Raw genomic sequence first — 18780 nt, 5'->3', positions numbered from 1 at the left:
TTAAATCATATTTTGTTTTTCAAATATGCTTTAGATTTTAAGGGTTTTGCGTTTTAATTATTATTTTTGTAATTTATTGAGTGAATGGTGTTAAATTCATTTTTTTTCAAGTATGCTTTACGTTTTAAGGGTTTTGTATTTTAATTCTTATTTTTGTAATTTATTAGGTAAATAATGCTAAACTCAATTTTTTCTTTGAAGTATCTTTGGATTTTAAGGGTTCTCTATTTTAATACTTATTTTTGTAATTTATTGAGTGAATTTTGCTAAATCCATTTTTTTTTAAATATGGTTTAGATTGTAGAAGTTTTGTATTTCATATATACTTTATATTTTTTGATTGCATGCTAAATCCATTTTTGTTTTAATACTTAGATCCGAACCATTGATATCAAGAACCATCATGATGGTATTCGTTGGAACCCACTATAGGAACAAAATATTGATGATATTTTTGAGAAATATCGAGAATATTGTCTTGATGAATTTTATCCTGGTTTGTTGCAGTATTTGCATTCCTATTTGCTCCACACGAAAACAAATAAGTTGCATTTGTTTTTTATTTTTGCATTTTCTGTTTTCCAGATTACAGATTAAGACTAGGGATGGCAGTGGACCCAGGAAAACAGGGCTCGCCCGGTTTGGACCGGAGATGGGAGACATGAAAAGGGGATGGAAGCAGGGATGAAGGTTAAAATCAAAACCCGTGCGGGATGGAGGCGGGGATAAACTTATGCTTTCCCTCGCCCCATCCTGCTCCGTCCTCGATCTCCATTAATAAAAGAACTAAAGCGCCTTTAAGAACGGCAATGGATCGGAGAGAAATAGGAATCCACCCCGCCTTGCCCTGTTTGAACTGGGGATGGATGTTGGGCAAAATTTTGAGACAAGGCGAGAGTGAAGACCTTGTCCCCTGCCCTGCCACGGTCCATTGCCATCCTTAATTAGGACTTGGACTCACTTTATAATCTGATAATTTTAGCCTTGATTAGTTCCATCATCTGCGCGCTTAATCGTGTTTGGTTAAACTGAATCTGTGATTGCGTTTGGCTTCGATTGGTTTTGGTTCTGTTTTTCTCTCACTTTGTGGTGTATACGTCTCATGCGATCATGTTGTTTTAGGGTTTTCTCTTTTTTCTTGCGTTCATTTTGTTTTTTTCTTTTTTGTACTTTTTTGGAATCTCGCTACTCTTATTTGTTCATTTATAAGTTTTTTTTTCATAGGTTGTAAAAAATTTCGCCTATTTTTTTTTATGTTGGTTTATTAATTTCCATGTTTTTTTCTTAGTGCTTGATGTGACAAAGTGGGTTTTAAGGAACGCATTCGAAATTCGTCCCAACAAGTGCAATATAAATGGCTACAAGTTCTAGAGATACGTACAGAAACGTGCTTCGTACTGCAATCTGTCAACTTGGAGATCGCTGTCTCTACTCTGCGGCAAAATGGTACCAGCGGAATCCTTGTGCTCTCTTTATGTTTTTTTTTGCATTTAGTTGTGGCTTTCATTCATTTGATTTATCATTGTGATATTGAGCGTAAGTTTTAAGTAATTTTCATTCATTTGTAGATTATGGGAATCTGTACTCGTTTGTATAATCATTAAACTAAAGTATGAAAAGATCGTGAATAAGAATTCCTATTTGTGCACATTCTTTTTTTCCTTTTTTGTTATTTTTTAAATTAAATGCAAACTTCGACTTTGATAGGGCAGCGGAGCAATTGATAGGGCTGGATCCAGATCATGGAAAATCAACTCCTTTGCAGCACCGATCTCATCGAGGGGGTTCGAGCATAAAGCGCCGCTTCAGGTCCAGTGAGGTTTTCTCCACTCCTTCCAGTGCCATGTCTTATGTGGGTACACCCATTCTTGTGGAAGAGGAGATTGAAAATGACTACTACTTGCTGGCAAAAGCTTATTTTTATTCAAGAGAGTACAGGCGAGCTTCACATGTCCTTAGAGATCATACAGGGAAGAAATCTATGTTTCTGCGTGGTTATGCTCTTTATCTGGTATGCTTGTTATCAATTTAGTGTTTGGATGCGTGAAAACAGAATTTTTTACAGTCTTTGGTTTCTTGAAATTTGTATATGTTTTGGTTTCTTCAGCATGGAAGCATTTAATGGACTAGGAAGATAGTGATTTAAAATGTAATTGTTTATTGAAATCACTTGAATCAGATACTGTGGACTCTAACTTTTGGTGGATCGGGTCAACATTCTTGGTTTCAATTCACCTACCAAGTCTGCAATCATCTTTTACTTCTTTTGTCCTCTAAGGTGGATTTTGTAATTCATGTTGTAGATTGGACATACAAAGAATTTAAATAGGCCACCTGTTCTAGGTTTGATGGGGATCATGCTTGCTATTGTCTTTTAGTACAGATTGAGGAAGCATTGTTGCTTGAACAGAGTTGCTAGAGCAAGCTTTAGATTGCAAAAATTGTAAGCAATGTTCCTATAGTTGTTAGAGAAGGCGTTAGATTGGAGAAGTGAGAAGTGGGGGTCCTAAAAGTAGTTAAAAGATTCAGTGTTTGGCAAAATACTGGGAAACAAGTGGGCTCAGGAGCATTTGAGAAAGCCTAGTGAAATGAGTCGGAGATTCTTGGGAAACCAACATGAGAAAGTTTACATCAGGGATGCCTGTCCTAAGGATACAGGGGACCATAGAAAAATGAACAGACAAACAAAATACGCTCTCCATTGTGAGCATTAACAGGCCCCAGCGTCGACGCGGGTGCGGGAACCCTTATGAAGAGTCCATGTGACATAGCTCTACACCTATCTATTCCCTTTTAACTCCATTCTGTCATGTTAAGAAGAAGCAGAACTTTATGCACTGCCTCTGGGCATGGTCCTGCATCATTGAGACACAAGGGAGTTGAGCTTCTCTGATATTATTTTATCATGAAACTGCCGTCATCATGAGGCATATGTCCAGGATGCTTTATCCATCAATGATACACCATAGTACTTGTTTGTTTCCTTTTGTTTATTCTCTGATACATTTCTTTTCTCTGCTGGTTGGGTTGCTTGTCCCATTCTCGGTTTTATTAACATAATCTACTCACATTGTTCCACTTTATGTTAATTACATTTATTACTTCATACTTAAGAATGTACCGGATTTATTATATGTACAAAGAGAAATATATGGATCTAAAATAGCATTTGTGTTCACTACATGGTTTCATATTGTGATGTCGAAAATTTGAGACATTCAGTTTTTCTGTAACCTGATTTGGCATGTTTTCTTTTTAATTGCCCACTTTAGGCTGGAGAGAAGCGTAAAGAGGAAGAGATGATTGAACTCGAGGGTCCTTTTGGCAAGGGTACTACTGTTAACCGTGAACTAGTTGGTCTTGAGCAGGAGTTGTGCATGCTTCGCAAGAATGGTTCAATTGATCCTTTTGGGTTGTATTTATATGGTGTTGTTCTTCGTGAGAAAGGCTGTGATGACCTTGCTCGGACCATCCACATTGAATCTGTAAATGGCTATCCTTGGAACTGGAATGCTTGGTCAGAACTTGTCACTCTGCACCACCATTGATATTTTGAATAGTGTGAATATAAATATAAAGAACCATTGGATGAAGGACTTCTTTCTAGCAAGCGTATACCTGGAATTGAAGATGTATGGTGAATCCCTAAAGAAATATGAATATCTACAAGGAAGCTTCAGCTTCAGTGATTACATTCAAGCTCAGATTGCAACATCTCAATATAGTTTATGTGAGTTTGATGAAGCACATGCAATCTTTGATGATCTGCTAAGAAATGACCCCTATCGAGTGGATGCTATGGATGTATATTCAAATGTACTCTATGCAAAAGAGTCTTGTTCTGCTCTGAGTTGTCTTGCCCATAGGGTAATTTTGACTGATAAATACCGTCCTGAATCTTGCTGCATCATTGGCAATTATTATAGTCTAAAGGGTTTACATGAGAAGGCTGTTATATATTTCCGCAGGGCCTTGAGACTGAACAGGAAATATTTATCAGCTTGGACGCTTATGGGACATGAGTATGTTGAGATGAAGAATCCTGCTGCAGCTGTTGATGCTTATCGGACGGCTGTCGATATAAATGTTTGAGATTATCGTGCTTGGTATGGGTTAGGCCAAACCTATGAATTGATGTCAGTGCCTTTCTATGCTCTCTACTATTATAGGAAATCTGCATATCTTCAGCCGACTGATGCTCGTATGTGGGTTGCAATGGCACAATGCTATGAAAGTGGGCAACTTAATATGCTTGAAGAAGCAATCAAGTGTTATAAACGGGCAGCAAACTATAATAAGAGAGAAGGTATCGCAATATCCAAGCTAGCAGAGCTGCATGAGAAACTTGATCGTCAGGATCAGGCTGCAACATATTACAGACTTGATTTGCAGAGAATGGATGAAGAACAAAGAGAGGGTCCAAATGTGGTAAAAGCTCTGAGTTTTCTTGCTGAATACTGTCAATCTCAAAACAAGCATGAGGAAGCTCAAATATACTGTACCAGGCTGCTTGACTACACTGGACTGGTTAGTTATCTTTTTTTCCCTTTCTGTTGGTACTTAAAATGAAGGAGTGCTGCTATAACTGTCATTCTTTTCTTATGAAGTCGGTCCTTTCTGATATTACTTGAATGCTTGAGATGGAATTGATTGTTCAGATAACATAAAAGAGGGCCATGCATCTTGTTTAGCCTATATAAGACACACAGAAAATAAAAGATCCTGTTTTGATCGACATCTTACCACTTGACCACCTAGGGCCAATGTTAGACTGACATCTTTACCAGCTAAGGTTGAGGGTGAAAGAGTTCTGCTATTTTCTGTCTGTTTAGGTTCCTTGTGGATTTGGAAATACATATTGACTCTGAATATGAGTTGCCAAGTCTGGTTTCAGTTTTCAAGTGGCTGAAAGGATTTTCTTTTCTTCACTTTGACAGTATTGCTAGTTCCCCTTTGGAACAGATCAATGCCTTCTATCTTGCAAAATTTGTCTAGCATTTCACACTGCATATTCTAATTAGTTAGTGAACATCAGGAAGTTTTGAACTTGTTCCAAGATGGTTGAAAATTTTATGATTCAGCTTGGCAAACCAACTTGCAACTTTGGCTGTCTCATTCTAATTATTTTGACTTGGAAATCAGCATTTTCTGCATTGAACACGTACTATCACGACCTTTAAAATTTAAGGCTCTAATGATTAAGTACCTTTTAGCTGAGGTTGTGGTGCTAGATAGATTAAATTTTTCTAGTTCTTGATATGTGAAAGCTTTTCTGCTTGCAGAAACTCTATGAATTTTGAATGCAAATGTTTTTGAAATGGTTGAAATGATTGGTACTCTGAAAGTTCATAAGGATTGTGCTCTGTTTAATCTTTTTGGATATTTTTGAATAATTGTTTTCCTGATCTTGCTCACTGTGAACTTAGGAGAGGGAGACTGCAAAGGATCTTATGGGATTGAAAAGTTCACAGTCTGGTTTTCCTTCAATGGAGGTTGATCAATTCATACCATGAACTGTTCATTCACTTGATCAGCTCTAATGAGAATTGTAAATTGGCTTTACTTTGAGGAGCAAAGCAACTTTCTGCAGTTTCGATGAGATCTAATATCAATGCTCTTTACCGGGCTGTTGTAATCTGATTTTTAAGATATAAAAAGATTGGAGTGTCCCTTCCAGAGGAACTTTATCATCCAGATTTATCCATGATATGAAGGCTCCTTAGATGAGACCCGCATGGTTTTAACTTTTATTACCGATCCTGTTTGCCGGTCGTGGATGAAGAAGAAACTTGAAAAAGTCTAAGCTGGGGGCACAGTCCTTTTCAATGTTGCAGTAATGACTGTAATGTATCAAACACATTGCATGAATGCAAATGAATTTGGATTCTATCCAAATACTGAGTCCAATATTCGTAAATGGAACTGGCTGGGATCTGGTATTTTTTTTTTCAGACAGGTTTGGCTGTTTTGCTGGTGGTTCTGAATTTGAGTTCGAATCTGACTTTAGACTGTGGGAGTTGGAAGACTTGTCTCAAGCTCAAATAATGGACATGGATCAAAGAACACTGCCTCCTAGCTATCTCCTTTCTGGGCCAGACATGATCTGAGCTGGCATCTAGTTTTAATCCTCTCCTGAATTTGGTTTTAGACTTCATTCCTTGTTCCTTCTATTTCTTGCTAAGACTGAAACTAAATCAAACTTTGGTAGTTCATTTAACACAGAATGGCTCAGCAGTGAATGGGCCAGCAGTAAATGAAACATGCAAATTACAACACCGGGTCTGTGGCCAACAAGATTGCCACTGTTCAAATTAGCAAAAGAAACTAGGATAAGAGACACTAACTGTACAAAGAGCAAAGTATGGTACCGGTCCTATATTACATAACACATTACCATTGTTTGTTGGATCAATGGAGCAAAGTGTGCTAGTATCACTACTTTAACTGCCAGTCTTGCATTACACTTCACCAATCTGGTAGTGTTGTAGGTGTCGGCACCGGTTCTGCAATGTCAAACATATCTGCCGGGAAATCATCGAAGAAACTGTCAGGTGTTGCAGGATCATCGGCATCTCCTTGCTTGATGTATACTTTGTTCTCATTATAATAAAAAATTGGCAAACTAAGTGGGAGGTTCAAAGAGTCCTGGCCGATAATGTCTGCCGGAAAAGGGCCATCACAGAATCTGGCAGTGAATTCATCCTTCATGGGCACAAACTGGGCATCAAGTGGGGGCTGTGGAATGTAGCTGCTTGTTGGGTCGTCTTCAGCCTTCTGGATGCTACACTTTAGCTCTTGGGGCTGATTGATGTTTCCATCCGAACCTAGGAAATTATCGTTGACCAGGTCCGGCAAGGGCACCATGGTGATAACATCAGCATTGCCGAGAGTTGTGGGATTTGTGGCATGACCACTCTGAGGTTCGCCAGAGAATGGCAAGGGGTTGAGAGGTGGCACCTAAGGATGACCAGGAATTCAAATTTTGAAAAATGGCCAATTGGCTGTTCACTTTAAAAGAAACTGATTTTCTTCATTCTTGTTAACTAAACCCAATGAGCATAACGGTATGATAAGCACTTAATGTAATTACATGAAGAAAAACAAATAAATTGTCATTTTTTCTCACCTCAAAAAATGAAAATTCATGAAAAAATCGCATCTTTGCAACCAGATCTATAACACTGGCATCCATTGTATCCAGTTTGGGAGGTAGGTGAGGCAATGCTGCCGGTGCTGGAGCTGGAGCCCGTGCCGAGGCCTCTACTGGTGCTGAAGCTAGTAGGATCCTTGCTAGCCTTTTCTGTCTTGTACTCCAGAAATTCTTAACATCATTGTCTGTCCTTCCCGGTAGATAAGTAGCAATTCTGGCCCATTTGTTACCGAATTTGGCTTGCAGATCTATCACTATCCTCTCTTCTTCAAGTGAGAATTTACACCCACTGCTATGTAACCCATCATCAAAATTGAAAAGACAATGCCAATATAGGAACACAATCTCCAATAATAACTATTACCCAGACTGTAAATAGATCTTTCAAGATCGTGGATAATGTAATTAATCAAGAATTGTTAATTCAGACAGACTAAAATATAACAAATAGTTGCTGCTACCCAACTAACACTCACAAGTGATATTGAAGCATGCCCTGCCATTTTTTAGTGCAGCACCATGCTAAACTGAGGAATGCTACTAAACTTCTAGGCTTGTTGCCAATACTAATTCATCAGAAATTTGTAGGACTTCTTTTGGGAGAAAAATAAAAGGACGAGCAGTGATGAAATTAATAGACCGCAAAGAAGGAAATATTATAAATATAACAAGATTATCAGAAACTATGACATTAATGTCCCAACCATATTAATGCCACTAATTACTGTCTTCCGTTTACAGAGCATACCAAAAACACTATAAACACCAACACAAGCGGGTGTATAAGCTTTGGAGTTGCATGTGATTTGAAACCAACAGAGGATGTCTAGTCTTTTACAAGAAATTGGTTATGGATGCAGGGGATAATACCTCTTTAAATCAGGCTTAAGCTTGTTAACCCAACGCAGACGGCAAGATTTCCCAGTCCGTGGTAGAAAACCTTTGGATCGAATGGAGCTCCAATTTCTAGCACCATATTGCTTGACGTACTCCAACAGTATCTCATCTTCCTCAGGAAGCCATGGCCCTTTCCTCATGGGGGGCGCCATATCTGCACTTTTGGTGCCCATCTGACCATTGCTGCTACTCTCTATCATCTTCCAAGTGATCTACTGAAGAAAACCAACTGTCTATAACAACACAAAATCTATGTCCAAATCCAAATATCTAACTATCTAATCTAACTGCTATATATAAAGCCGCAATTAATTAACCAATCAAATTTCAAATGTATAGTCAGGAATTATTAGTTGCCACCTTGCTATCAACTTTGAACTTTTTTTCCAAGTTTCTTAAAGCGGTGTCTCGCCCCATGTCTCCCCACTCCCCCACTTCTTTGAAACCGTTTTCCTCCAACAGCCGCAGACTGCTCTCTCTCTCTCTCTCTCTCTCTCTCTCTCTCTATATATATATATATATATATATATATATATATATATATATATACATACAGCGTCCTTGAAACCGTTCTCTTTCTCTCCCTCCACGTCCATCACGTCTCTCTCTCTTAAAAGGTGTCTAGGCTTAAACCGTCAGTAAAAATGGAAATCAATTTTTACTACTCCTTTCTCGCTCTTCCTGAACGTGATATTTGGTACCCCAATATGGTGGCGAGATAGAAGGGTTTGTGCAGCGTCATGCATTAATTTATGACCAAGAAACAAATCCCATCTCCCGCATTCTTACTGCAACATGGGAAAAAGATGGCGATGTCGCGTGTTTTCTTTGGAATTTCAGGGATGGTGGTGGGAGGATACTGACCTGCCGGCTAGCCTCTCTCCTCCCCACCCTTAATCTCTTTTTCATTGTTCATTCGTTTGTTGCAAATGCAATCTTTCTTAACATTAATACGTACTGGAAGCTTTTTGATTGACCTCTTTTTTGCTATATGCTTATTTTCTCTGCTTTTACTTCACAGGAACGGGCACAGAGCCCTTGTGGACAACTCAAAAGATACCATGAAAATAGAAATTCTACAAAAACACACTTAACTTTTTGCCTATTTACAAACACAAGCCTTACTTTTGAAATATTACAAATACATGTCTAATTTTTAAGAATTGCTTTGTTAGCTAGCGTGTATTCATAATATCTCAAAAGTAAGGCGTGTGTTTGAAAATAGACCAAAAGCTAGGTGCCTTTTTTGGAAATTTTCATGAAATTATCCAGCATATAGTAATCAAGTTCATTATGGATCACCTCAATCTATACAATAATGAAGAGCATGCCATTGGCCGCCTATAAAAGAACATGTCTGTATCCAGCATATGCATATGGCATAGGAAACAGTAACAACCGTCACAGAATTATGAGTCTGCAGATTGGCTTTGCTGCAAATCATCTTAAAGGTAGAACAGTGAACACTTCCACATCTTTCATGTTTGGACCTCTCACTGAGTATTGGAATGTCCATCCATAGCAAGCACCAGCATGCACACCACTCCTACTTACAGCAAAAACAGCTCCTACAAAATCCGGGTATTTTCGTGTGATTCGTAAAATTGCATCTTCGGCGGCTCTTTTGGGCTCCATGCCCAGTCTCATGCTTTCCACTATTTGATAACTGCAATTCAAGGGAAAAAAGAGGACATTTAGACGTTTAGTCCAAAGTAGTGAATTGGGTCTTAAGAGTCAAGATTCGGATATGGACTTGTAAAACATCAATCAAGAAGCAGTGCACATCTGCGTGTGTATTTATGAAATTCAGAGAAATTTCAAGATGGACATTGAGGGAAATAACGGCCAAAGCCACAAGATTGATCACCACAAAAGAGCCAATTGTTTGTACCAGTAAATAAGGGATGCTTGATTATTTTTGAGAATCTGGAAACAGAAAATAATACATTTATGAAGTATTATATTTTAAACACTGCAGACTACAAATTGACACAACTTCAATCCACATCAGCTCATTATGTAATTTTACCTTAATTTTAAAACACCCTTGTAGGATTGAAAAAAAAAAACTAAAATCTGGTGTTCCCAAGTACTGTGTATAATTGCATTATGCCCAAGAAGCAACAGACAAGTGCATGATGCTTAATAATACATTTATGAAGTATTATATTTTAAACACTGCAGACTACAAATTGACACAACTTCAATCCACATCAGCTCATTATGTAATTTTACCTTAATTTTAAAACACCCTTGTAGGATTGAAAAAAAAAAACTAAAATCTGGTGTTCCCAAGTACTGTGTATAATTGCATTATGCCCAAGAAGCAACAGACAAGTGCATGATGCTTAATGATTGCACTGATTGTTTTACCTTTCTAACATTTGAGCAATGATCCATTCTGCCCCTCAGCTATCTATGAGGATTCTCCTTTTAGTGTGAAAGTACTAATCACTATCGAGCCACCATAGTACAATCTTGTCTATTGATTTGGGCCCGGTGAGGCATGCAACAAGTCTGGAGACATGATTGACTTGGAACTGGTCCATAGAGTTGGTCAACTCGGCTGGGTCAACTACCTTTTTTTTAAATCTGATAGACCAAGACTACAGAGTCGAGGTTCAGCATAGTAGCCCAAGTACTTTGGAATGAGAACAGAGCCAAGTTTTTGTATCTATAAGCTCCAATGAGCTGACTGAATCTTGATTGCTCGAGTCAGCCTGAATATTAAACAACTCTAACACCTTAACACATCCCAAATAAAAGAAAACATCCACTGAAAAATCTGCATACCCAACTAAGTCATCACAGACACGGAATGAGACATTGGCTGAGCCATGTGATTTGCACAACATGCAACAAGCCAACCGAAAACTTCATTTATTTACACAACTAGGGACAGCTCTTCATGTCTCAGGTAATATTCCACGTATGTACAATGCAATCAAACATAAAAATGCAGTAAAAATTTCCTATAATCCTACACAGAGATGGAGTCATAATTTTCTCAGGATTCACTGAAACAGTTAAACTCAGATATTTACCCATGTAGGAACCAGCTCATGTCTTGAGATGAATTCCAGTCTATGAACCTATGTCACCTGGGTACCGGTGCGGGTATGGGTGCAGGTACAGGTAAGGTACGTGTGCAGAGGGTACGACATGGCAATTCCAAAAAATATAGGTACGGGGACACAGCTATATATATATATATATATTAAATATCACATAAATACAAAATAAACTGAATATAATTTAAATATATATGCTATATCTAAAATATATATTATATATTGAAAATATAATTATAAATTATGAATTGAATAGTGAATACAAACTTGTATGTACGGAGGGTAACATGGCGTGTCCAAGTGTTGAAGCGTGTCGACAAGGGACATGGGTACGGAGGGCAAAATGGAGTGTCCGTGTGACATAGGTATGAACCATTCAACAGATAATAACCAAAAAGATATTCAGACGATTACCAATATTACATCCACTGCACGTTGAGCCTTAAAAGTTTCCATGTGTCATGCAAAATCTCATCAATAAACCACTCATGACCTGGCATGAACTCGCTTGACTCAGTATTGACTTAACTTAATTTGACTTGATCATAATTACTTAGAAGACTTATATGCTCAACAGAAACTTCCTTGACTTGGTTGACTGAAAAGGATGGACCAAGTCAATCAAAACTCAGTCAAGGTAGTATCGTAGTATCTTTAGTTTGCCACATAATCAGCATGAATCCTTGATTTGACGCAAGACCTTAATCAAACCTGTCTATGAGCATAAGCTTACAAAGCATGTGGTAAGCATTGTAAGCAACACCAAAATCAAGAAACAAAAGATACAATTAAGATGGTCCACCTTGATCAAGTCAACAAAGCCAAAAAGAAAAAAGATAAACAAAATCACAACTGAGTGTTCGAAGTTTTACCAAGTCATGAACTGGATAGTCAACCCACTATGAAAATATGATGATTCTCAACCAAAGTCAACAACGGGTTATTACTGAAATAAAAAAGAAATCTGCTTCTGATTTGTTCTATTTCAGTACAAATCAGAACATAGTCAAGAATCAGCATCAAGTTTGTGAAACTGAGTCACCCAGTATTTTGCCAAGCTTGTGCCGATTTTGGTTTGTGTATACAAGGAAACAAAGATTACCAGGGAAGGAAGCGCATCATTATGTCGCCATCACCTGTCGCTCCACAAGCACCAACTTCATCATCAGCATAGGACGAAGAGCCGGCAATTGGTCCATCACCAACCCTGAAGAGAACTGACTAAGTTAGAAACTTCAACTACAACTTATGGAAGAAATAACAACTCAAATGGTTTGTAGCATGGTCATAAAACAAAAAACCATATAATCCCAGAAGCATACAGTTAGGATTATAGATTCTTTCATCCTGTATTACTTCAGGGATGAAAAGGTTTCATATTGTATAACTATCAAAGGTTAACAGAGGGACAAGAATCACTGTCACTTAATTGTTGCAGAATATTCCAGGTGACATTCAGATGTAAAAAATATAAGCACCAGTTAATACAGAAGTCATTGTCATTTTTTTGTTTTTCTCTGAAACATCTATGAAAACTCATGCTATACATTGCTTAAACTAAAAGAAATGTGCAACATCATTAAGAAAATAGGAATAGAATGCCATTCTTCTCTTTAAAATGGGATAAAACAAAAAAATGCAAGACCTATCGAACTTAACTGGAGTTGTTAATGACTTATTGATGACTTGGTTTAACCAATATGCATCATGTTGAAAATATCAGAACAAAATTTCTTCACTAGTTGCGTCTCAGTCTCTAAATAACTTTTATATTGCTGCCTCATGCTCAAATTTCTTGAAAAAAGAGAGGATATTTGATGGCAAAAACAAATTGATCTAACTGCTTACCTGCCAGGAATTTTAAAGGTAGCGCCATTTGTTGATGTACCAACAGCTATATGCCCCATCTAAGCAAAATAAAGTAAAAAATCAAGGACATGGAAAAGAAACCCAAGTAGTCAGCAAGGATCACTACTTACCCTATCAATGACTGCCATGGAGATTGTATCATGGCTGTAACGGTTGATATGACAGGAATCTGGCAATAACGGCCTTGAACTGTTGCACCCGTTGGCCATGGTCAATGTTTCATTCACAGGAAGATAAGGTCCACACATATTAGCAGGAGCAACATTCTTCCAGAAATTAGGTTGGCATGAATTCTCCTTCCATTTAATCCATTTGTTTGTGGAATCTGGGGAGCTAAGATCAGTTGGTCCTGGCAGACCCATGGAAATTGCAAATCTCGAGGCCATCTCTCCAACAAGCAAAGTATGCCTAGTGTGTCTCATAACTAATTTTGCAGTTCTGATCCCATCCTTTACGTATCTCATAGCAGCGACAGCCCCGACTTCCATGGTTGCCTACCAATATCCTTAGACAAGAAAATCAGGCATGACTGCTCAATATATATGACAATCAATGAAGTGCATATTGCAAAAGGCGATCAAACACATAAGGGAACTCCGTGCAGTTGATTACCCCATCCATGAGCAGAGCATCAATTGTGGTTTCTCCATTTTCATCAGGACTTCCTCCAGGCCCAACTAAATGCATCTCCAATCATGTTAGCTTCCCAGAGAAAACATGATCCAGAAATTCTATTAAACAATCTAATAACCAAATAGCACTTTCGCCTTTATTCTCTTATACCAAGTTCCGATGCAGATGAAAAAGTAAGAAGAACACGCACGCATACAATTCCATATTAAACAAGCATAATACTTAGCTTTAACAATGAAGATAAGAAAACCATGAGTTGGATGCATAAATAAATGTTCTACAGAAATTTTTCTAAAATAGTATCATCAATGGAGAAATTTCCCACAGATGCAGATAAATCTGATTTAAAAAAAAAGGATAGCAAAATACAATACAAGCTGCAAATTGTGAAAAAGGTACATGATTTAGATATTGACTGCACCAAATTCAGATAGAGTCTTCATATTAGCTTCTGATTTCGGAAACACCTGATCTAACAAGAAACTAGCAAAACCACTACTCGAAGCGGCAATATCTTCGAAACAAACTGCCAGTCGACGCAAAATATTTGTGAAGCAAGAATCCCAGGTCCACAGTGACTCCCATCTATAAAGATTCTCACTGAACCAATTCTACATGAACTCCTGAACCTGACTCCACATGAGTATAACCTACGAGACTCTTGGAAACAACGCAAACCAAAAACCAGACTAGCTATTCCTTTTAACTGAAAACTCAACAAAAAGCAGAAACCCAAGAATTTTACAGTAGCATTAGTGCAGCAACCCACCGACAACATCAAAAGTTTTAGTCCCACGTTGCACTATCAATTACTACCAGAAAAATAGTTCATAAAGAGAAAAAGAAAAGAAACCAAATTGAATCTAACAACGACCATAGTTGCTGAGGCTTGCACATTTCATACCAGTGCCATCACATCTCAATTTCTCACATGCGGAACACCCCTCAACTACAGAATCAACGGCGGAATGCTCATTACCAACAGCCTCCCACGCGGCCCTAACCGCCTCAACAAAGGGCCATGTGCTCACCACCAAAGGGTAGCCCACAGAACCCTTGCTTTCACCCCTTAAAACTTCATTCTCCTCCCCCAAGATCCCATCTTTCTGCCCCAAAATCCCATCCTTTTCCAAAAGAAGAACACCCACCAGCTCCGACCCCTCCCCTTCTCTCCCAGCAACCTGAGAATCCACCCTTAGTACCTGCTCAAGAACAGAGCATGCTAAAAAAAAAGATGATGACTATGGTGGTGGTAGAGGAAACGAAAGAAAAGACGAGAACAATGAAGAAAAAGATCAATTGAGGAGGTGGGTGTTCTTACGAATGAGATTATAAAGACGATGGTGAAGAAGAGCATGAATTTGTTCGCCACATCCGCCATGGCCAAATCAACCAAACGGGGATCTCGCTCGTTTGCCCTTCTTCTTCAGGCTTCACGCACCGTGATTTCGAGAATCAAAAGCCCGTTAGTTTCCATTGTTTTGTCCTTGATTAAGTTGATGAAATCGCACCTAATTTCCGGGAAGCAGACGATGCCTTGCACTTGCTTCGCTCTTCCATCATCACCATCTACTCGTCGACTCAAGTTCCCATTACCCCAGACTCGTCTTTGCTCCCCGATTCATAGGGCATACGTTAGCCGTTGGGTCACAATTGGCTACACTCAGACTTTATCATACTTTCCAGCAAGAACACCGCAGTTGCAAGGTAACTTTGTATGTAGTACGACCAGTCCACAGGACCACAAGGGCTCGCTTCATCTGGTAGGGGCGACTTGTCAGTTGACGGGACGTCACAAGTTCGAAATGCAGAAAAGGCATTCCTTGCTAGAAGGCCTATGCTGAGCCTACTCCCCAATAGGCACAGAGCGAGGGTGGAGACCTTATCCCCTGCCCGGGTCCACTGCCATCCCTAGTTTGTGTTTAGCATTTTTGTTTATTAGGAACTGCGTTTGGCTTGATGTAAAAACACTATTTTTTTTCAAAGTTTTGGGCTTTTTCAAGTGCTTGTGAAACCTGATTACAATACATATTTAGACTACGCAAAAACATGTTTTTTGCTAAACAAATAACATAAATGATATCTGTGGCATGATTCACAATGAAATCCCATAGGGAGCGTTTGCACTTCAGGGAATGGGGGTGCCGCGCTGCACACCCTTCCATGGATTCATCTGCCACAAATAGGGACCCCCATCACCGGAACCGTTTCTGCAGAAAACCCACGTCCAACGTGTAAAATGTCACGCTTATCGAGGGTTTTCGGCAAAAAATGCAAGCCCATCGATGCGTTTCCGAGGAAACAGCCCACTTTTTGGGACACACAAACGTGCCCATAAAGTATAAAACAAAGAAAAAAAGAAATAAATAAAAGCGATATCTAAAAAAGTGAAGTATATATTTTTCTGGACAAATTATCATAACAAGCAGCAATTCTTATGATCCAAAGAGTACAATCTTTCTTTCCTTTGAAGAAACCAAAGCGTACAATCGATCAACATAATAAATATCATGATCTCAAACAAATGTGATATTTAACTGCCACTTTAAATTGCCAAAATATAGTACTATCTTCACAATATTTGGCTATTTTTATTTTCAGAAAATTTCACAATTTTATTGCAATATTTACATTCTTTTTTGGCAATATCCAAGATAAAAATAACTTAAATATTCCTTTATATAATGTTTTATATTTTGTATGTGTTTTTTGTTTTTAAAGTATATTTTGTTTTTATCAATCTTTGTGCAAGTAGGGATGTCAATGAATCGGGATCGCTTGGTTGCATTTGGTAAGCCAAAACCATAATCATATCTGATTATAATCATATGCGATATTGTTTTGATATTTTGCTACCTAATCCGAAAATTATCCAAATTTGACGGATATCCAAATCTGTTTGCATGTAAAAAAGCGGATATGGTATGAGCTTTCATCATCTGAATTCGAAACTGTATACTCGATCCGATTACTCGAACATGGTATTGACTACATCCCCATGTAACGGGCGTTTAAAATTGTCGTTTTATTGATTTTCTGGTTTCTTAATTAGCCAATTCCGATCCCCGATACTCCTCAAGTCCATGAGAGCCGTGAATCGGGTTTATCGACCGATTCGTCCGAGTCGACTGCCATTGGCTCGGCACAAGTAAATTGTCCGAAATGTCATCTCTTCACAAATAAAAAAAAAATCGCCATTTTAATTTGTAGGGTTCCCACTTTCCCTTTTCCCTTTTGCTTTCTTTCCTTGCTTTTCACTCTCTCTTCTTCTCTTCTTCAGAGAGAGAGAGAGAGCTTCGTCCGTGAGGAGGTTGAAGGGTGGCAATGGTGGAGATCGACGGCGGGGCGTGGTGGTGGTGGGCCGCCGGATCGGCTCAGCTGGTAACCGGCTTGGCCGCATATAGGCGTGGGATCGGTGGCTCCTCCACGTTGATGCCCTTCAAGGCCTTCGGCGTCGCTTCGCTCTTCGTCGGCTCCGCTTTCTGCGCCGGCGCCGGCGCCCTCCACGCCTCCGGCATCCGCCAGGTCAGTACCTTCCTCTTTTGTCTCTCTCCTTCCCCAAATGACCATAATGCCCTTTAAATTTATTTTCTACTTAAAGGGTATATTTGCGACTTTAAAGACGCATCCCTAAATTGCGAAGGCAGTTCGAATCTCGGGCTTTGGATATTACTGACTTGGATATGGATCTGATCCAGTTCCAAACTAACCAGACGCATCCGAATCTGCTCAGGATCCGGACTCCATCAGGCAGACGTTGTACCCGTCCAGATCTGACTTGGTCGGGTTTGGTTCGGACTCGGGTGGAACCAACCCCAAATCTGATTTGAGATGCTGGTACCCGACTCCGACTCGGGCCCAATCAGACTTACTATAAGAGAAACCATACCCGGGTCCTATAAGGATTACATGAACCGTACCTGATAAAATAATATTTTTTCTTTTTATATTAAAAATTACAGATCTTAGTCTGGGGCCGGTTTGGCTTGGGTCTGGTATGAAATTACATAAGCCATATACTAAACGGACCCTTTGAATTTGACCCAGATTATAATTGGACCTCCTCGTTTATCACCAAACCCTGACACTACCTCCTTTTTTTTATCACCAAACCCTGGCCCTGAGGCCCTATAGGGTTTGTTATGAGTCAGGTTCGGGTCAAACCCGACCCATTGAAATCTATTACACTTGTAAATTGTAATAGCCTGATCAAGGGATACATATACTTTAGGACCTCTAGTGGATCCGGATCCAGTAAGTGTTTGACCAAGTGAGCTCTGCAAGTCGTTGACTATGATTCGGTTGGTTTTGTTTGGGTTCAGGTGGACGACTTGAAGCGTATTGGTCAAAGAATTAGGTCAAAGCTGGGAGCCCCTCCGAGGAGTTCTGAGGATGGTGAGCAGTCGATTTGACCATCATACCCTCTCTCTGCCGAAGCTGATGACATTCAATGGATTCTCCTAATTGTGAAAATGCATTTTGGTCATTTGTAGCGTTTAACCTTTTGGCAGCAATCAAAACAGAACTCCGTGAAAATATCGTTACATTTTAATGTTCTGTTTTTTTCGTGTTTTTGTCAACAAATCTCATTTCGGGCTTGCTTTCTACAGTTTTTTTCGTTTGTTTGAATACCCATTTTCCTTTTTTTTTTACTAGAAGAAACCGCCCTAAGTTGAGCCTCGAGTCCTGAAAGTTGGTACTTCATGTGTCAAATTGAGGAAAAAGTGTGTGTGTGTGTGTGTGTGTGGGGGGGGGGGGGGGGGGGTATACGACCATAGTTATTAGGATACCAACTGGATGCGTCAAGCAAGGAATCGAAATGGGTATTCAAGACCCAAGGGATTTGGTGTAATGGGATGGGGCCTAGGCCGTTTGATGGGCAGCCTAGGTTCAAATCCCATAGGCATCAAGCTTGGTGACACCTTGGGGTCAAGGGGTAAGCGGCACAGGTTTTGATTTTAACCTCCATCCCCGATCAAAACAGGGCAAGGCGAGCCGGACCCTGTTTCCCCTCGGTCCACTGCCATCTCTAAAAAAGGACCATGAACGGGGCAGAGCGAGGAAAATCATAAATCCATCCCTGCACGGGTTTTGATTTTAACCTCCATCCCAGCCTCCATCATCGTTTCATGTCCTCCATCCCCGGTCCAAACCGGGAGA

General features: G+C 39.3%; 3 protein-coding genes and 1 pseudogene across 4 annotated transcripts; 2 read left to right on the top strand and 2 right to left on the bottom strand.

The window, feature by feature from the left end:
* Positions 1–1308: 1308 nt before the first annotated feature.
* LOC149817544 (anaphase-promoting complex subunit 8-like) lies at positions 1309–5575 on the top strand (annotated as a pseudogene).
* An 890-nt stretch (positions 5576–6465) lies between these two features.
* On the bottom strand, positions 6466–8247 carry DUO1 (myb-like HTH transcriptional regulator family protein). Its single transcript, XM_089985445.1, has 3 exons — positions 8021–8247; positions 7169–7442; positions 6466–6957 (listed from the first exon to the last, which is right to left on the bottom strand). Exons 1-3 carry the CDS (start codon positions 8245–8247, stop codon positions 6466–6468), a joined length of 993 nt encoding a protein of 330 aa, XP_089841571.1.
* A 1070-nt stretch (positions 8248–9317) lies between these two features.
* LOC149817542 (N-terminal nucleophile aminohydrolases (Ntn hydrolases) superfamily protein) lies at positions 9318–15307 on the bottom strand. Of its 2 annotated transcripts, XM_089985232.1 has the most exons (8): positions 15132–15287; positions 14942–15051; positions 14525–14822; positions 13600–13664; positions 13098–13481; positions 12967–13025; positions 12221–12325; positions 9318–9713 (listed from the first exon to the last, which is right to left on the bottom strand). In XM_089985232.1, exons 2-8 carry the CDS (start codon positions 14999–15001, stop codon positions 9488–9490), a joined length of 1197 nt encoding a protein of 398 aa, XP_089841358.1. In that variant the 5' UTR covers positions 15002–15051; positions 15132–15287; the 3' UTR covers positions 9318–9487. The 2 variants fall into 2 exon arrangements, with proteins under 2 accessions (XP_089841358.1, XP_089841357.1); XM_089985231.1 differs by having other exon boundaries at positions 14942–15307.
* Positions 15308–16845: 1538 nt separating this feature from the next.
* On the top strand, positions 16846–18177 carry LOC149817541 (StAR lipid transfer-like protein). Its single transcript, XM_089984583.1, has 2 exons — positions 16846–17145; positions 17943–18177. Exons 1-2 carry the CDS (start codon positions 16945–16947, stop codon positions 18030–18032), a joined length of 291 nt encoding a protein of 96 aa, XP_089840709.1. The 5' UTR covers positions 16846–16944; the 3' UTR covers positions 18033–18177.
* The last annotated feature ends 603 nt before the right edge of the window (positions 18178–18780 follow it).

The sequence above is a fragment of the Nuphar pumila genome, chromosome 13 (assembly GCF_984573655.1).
Source record: "Nuphar pumila chromosome 13, dmNupPumi1.hap1.1, whole genome shotgun sequence".
NCBI classification, from domain to species: domain Eukaryota; kingdom Viridiplantae; phylum Streptophyta; class Magnoliopsida; order Nymphaeales; family Nymphaeaceae; genus Nuphar; species Nuphar pumila.
The sequence above is the reverse complement of the archived record's forward strand: the minus strand, read 5'-3'. Positions and strand labels throughout refer to the sequence as shown.